The sequence below is a fragment of the Mandrillus leucophaeus genome, unplaced genomic scaffold, assembly GCF_000951045.1.
Source record: "Mandrillus leucophaeus isolate KB7577 unplaced genomic scaffold, Mleu.le_1.0 Scaffold1067, whole genome shotgun sequence".
Lineage (NCBI taxonomy): Eukaryota > Metazoa > Chordata > Mammalia > Primates > Cercopithecidae > Mandrillus > Mandrillus leucophaeus.
The window spans coordinates 223789-226240 of record NW_012098843.1 but is presented as its reverse complement, the minus strand read 5'-3'; the positions used below and the strand labels follow the sequence as shown (position 1 = coordinate 226240).

General features: G+C 36.1%; 1 protein-coding gene across 1 annotated transcript in view; it reads left to right on the top strand.

The window, feature by feature from the left end:
• The window catches only part of TRMT11 (tRNA methyltransferase 11 homolog (S. cerevisiae)), a 74137-nt gene that overhangs the window by 7221 nt on the left and 64464 nt on the right, over window positions 1-2452 (top strand). The window contains exon 2 of the mRNA XM_011984997.1: window positions 1007-1072. Within this exon, the coding sequence (XP_011840387.1) occupies window positions 1007-1072 (66 nt within the window). The remainder of the gene's footprint in view (window positions 1-1006; window positions 1073-2452) is intronic.

The following is a 2452-nucleotide window of genomic DNA, read 5'->3' as shown; positions in this document are numbered from 1 at the left end:
ATAACCTTTGGGCTGCCTTCACTGATTTATCAGTAGTCTGTGATAGTTCTTGGTTGATCCATCTGATTGAACTGAATTCAGCCCCTTCTAACACTGAATTAAAAAAAAAAATGATTTGTCGCATAGACAAAAAATAGAAATGGCGCTAGTAGCTTGAACTTCTCCTTCTTTTTGATCTTGGGGGCTGGGGGGCCTTCCTGGTCTGGGTATATTTTCCCTTTTGATGGCTGTACCTTACGGTGTGCTTGGTGTTAAAGGCTCTTCCTTCTGGTTGGGAGGAAGGGGGATAGTAGGCAGCCAGCAGTGGGACACTTTCCTCTCATTAGGTTCCATCCTCCGTAAGACCTATACATAGGAGTGTGATTCTACCTGTTTTATGTGATTTAAGGAGATAACTTGTTAGTCATACGAATTATAAAATTTGTATAATTATTTGGGCTTATCAGTACAAAGTGATTGCTTCAAAGAATATAAACACTATCTGGACGGATTTCAACTTTGCATGAATGATGCTTTTAAAATATCTGTTATGTTGGTTCTCTTTCTAGTTCTGTAACTTTATGCAGAAAGAAGATGAGATTAACTTAGTTACTTGTGCTTAATGAATACCTAGTGGTATGCCCTGGCTGATTATTTTTTCCTTTTCAAACGTCTTCAAATCATCTGTTTGATTTTCATTTTGACTTTATTCACCAATTATCAGTTTTACTAATCTGCAGTTTGTATAATCTGTTTTCTTCCTTTTCAAAATCAGGGAATTTTCTGATCAAGTGTTTGGTAACTCTTCTGTTGTCTAAAATTTCTCAGAAATTACTTACCTGTGGTTTTTACTATTAGATTTTTTCTGAACCCTAAATTGTAATTGTCTGATGTTGAAGCTTAAATGCCTCAGTTAGATCATCAGCCTACTCTTTTTTATTTTTTAGTCGTATAATACCTGTCTCCCTTAGTACAGTTTTAGTTCCTTTTGTTAAAATGTCTTTTCTCTATCATATTTTCAATACAGGAAATAAAGTCTTTGCTTTCGCTTTTTGGAGGTCAGTTCGCCAGCAGTCAAGAAGCTTATGGAAAGGTAAGTTAAATTTTCATTAGACCGTATGGAGTATACTTAGAAATAGAGCCTTAGGTTTGAAGAGAAGTGCATATCTTAAATTTATATTTGTGTGGTTACTTGTATCTGTTTCGAGAGGCAGTGGAATAAAGAGGATATTTTGGGAAACACTGTGGTTTTGTTAAGAAATTTAGATTTATTTCTAGTATTTTATTTGTTTTAAATTTTTAATCAACAGTTGCATCATAATTTGTATCTGTCCTTTCACTTAAAAAAGGGCTGTGCCCCGTTGGTGAGTTGTGTTTAGAATTTGAATTTAGAATTTAGCAGAATATTGGGCTCATATTGAGAATCATTTTAAAATTTGAAATTGTGCATTGTATGAGATTGTGAATATATGAGCTTTGTATTTTGCATAATACTGTAGTTTATCAGTGTATGACAGAAGTTTGGAAAATAGAAAAAATAATTTGCAGTTCCTCCTTGACATGACTCATGATTTGGGGATGCTGCCTTCCAGTCTTCTTTTGTTTGTGTGCTTTTTTTTCCCCTATTGTAATTCTAGTTCTGCAGCCTGTGTTTCTCACCTGATAATGTCAATATAGGCATAAGTTGTTACTTGGCCTTTATCTCTAACATAGTTACGTAATTAATCTAACCATTTCATTTTCTTCAGGTTGCTTTAAAAATTTTCTAAATAAAAGTAATACTAAGATGAACATTTTTTACCTGTTTGGATTAGTTTGAATTTTTCTGTTGGGTGGGGTAAATATTGGAAGAAAAAAGATGGGGTATATACCCAAAGTACTATAAGTCATTCTGTTATAAAGATACATGCGTGTGCATGTTCATTGCAGCACAATTCACAATAGCAAAGCATGGAATCAACCTAAATGCCATCAGCGATAGACTGGATAATGACAATGTACATATACACCATGGGAGCCATAGAAAGGAATGAGATCATGCATACTGTGCAGCCATAAAAAGGAACAAAATCATGTCCTTTGCAGGGACATAGATGGAGCTGGAAGCCATTATCCTCAGCAAACTAATGCAGGAACAGAAAACCAAACGTCACGTGTTCTCACTTACAAGTGGGAGCTGAATGATAAGAACATATGGACATGTCCAGGGAAACAACACACACTGGAGCCCTACTGGGGGTGGTAGAGTCTGGGGAGGGAGAGCATCAGGAAGAATAACTAATGGATGCTGGGCTTAATACCGAGGCGATGGGATGATCTGGGCAGCAAACCACCATGGCACACATTTACCTATGTAACAAACCTGCACATCCTGCACAGGTATCCCTGAACTTAAAAGCTGAAGAAAAAAGAAAAAAGCTAGGTGTGACAGGAAAGATTTCTTGCAAAAGATGAAAGCGCTTCAGTGGAAAGT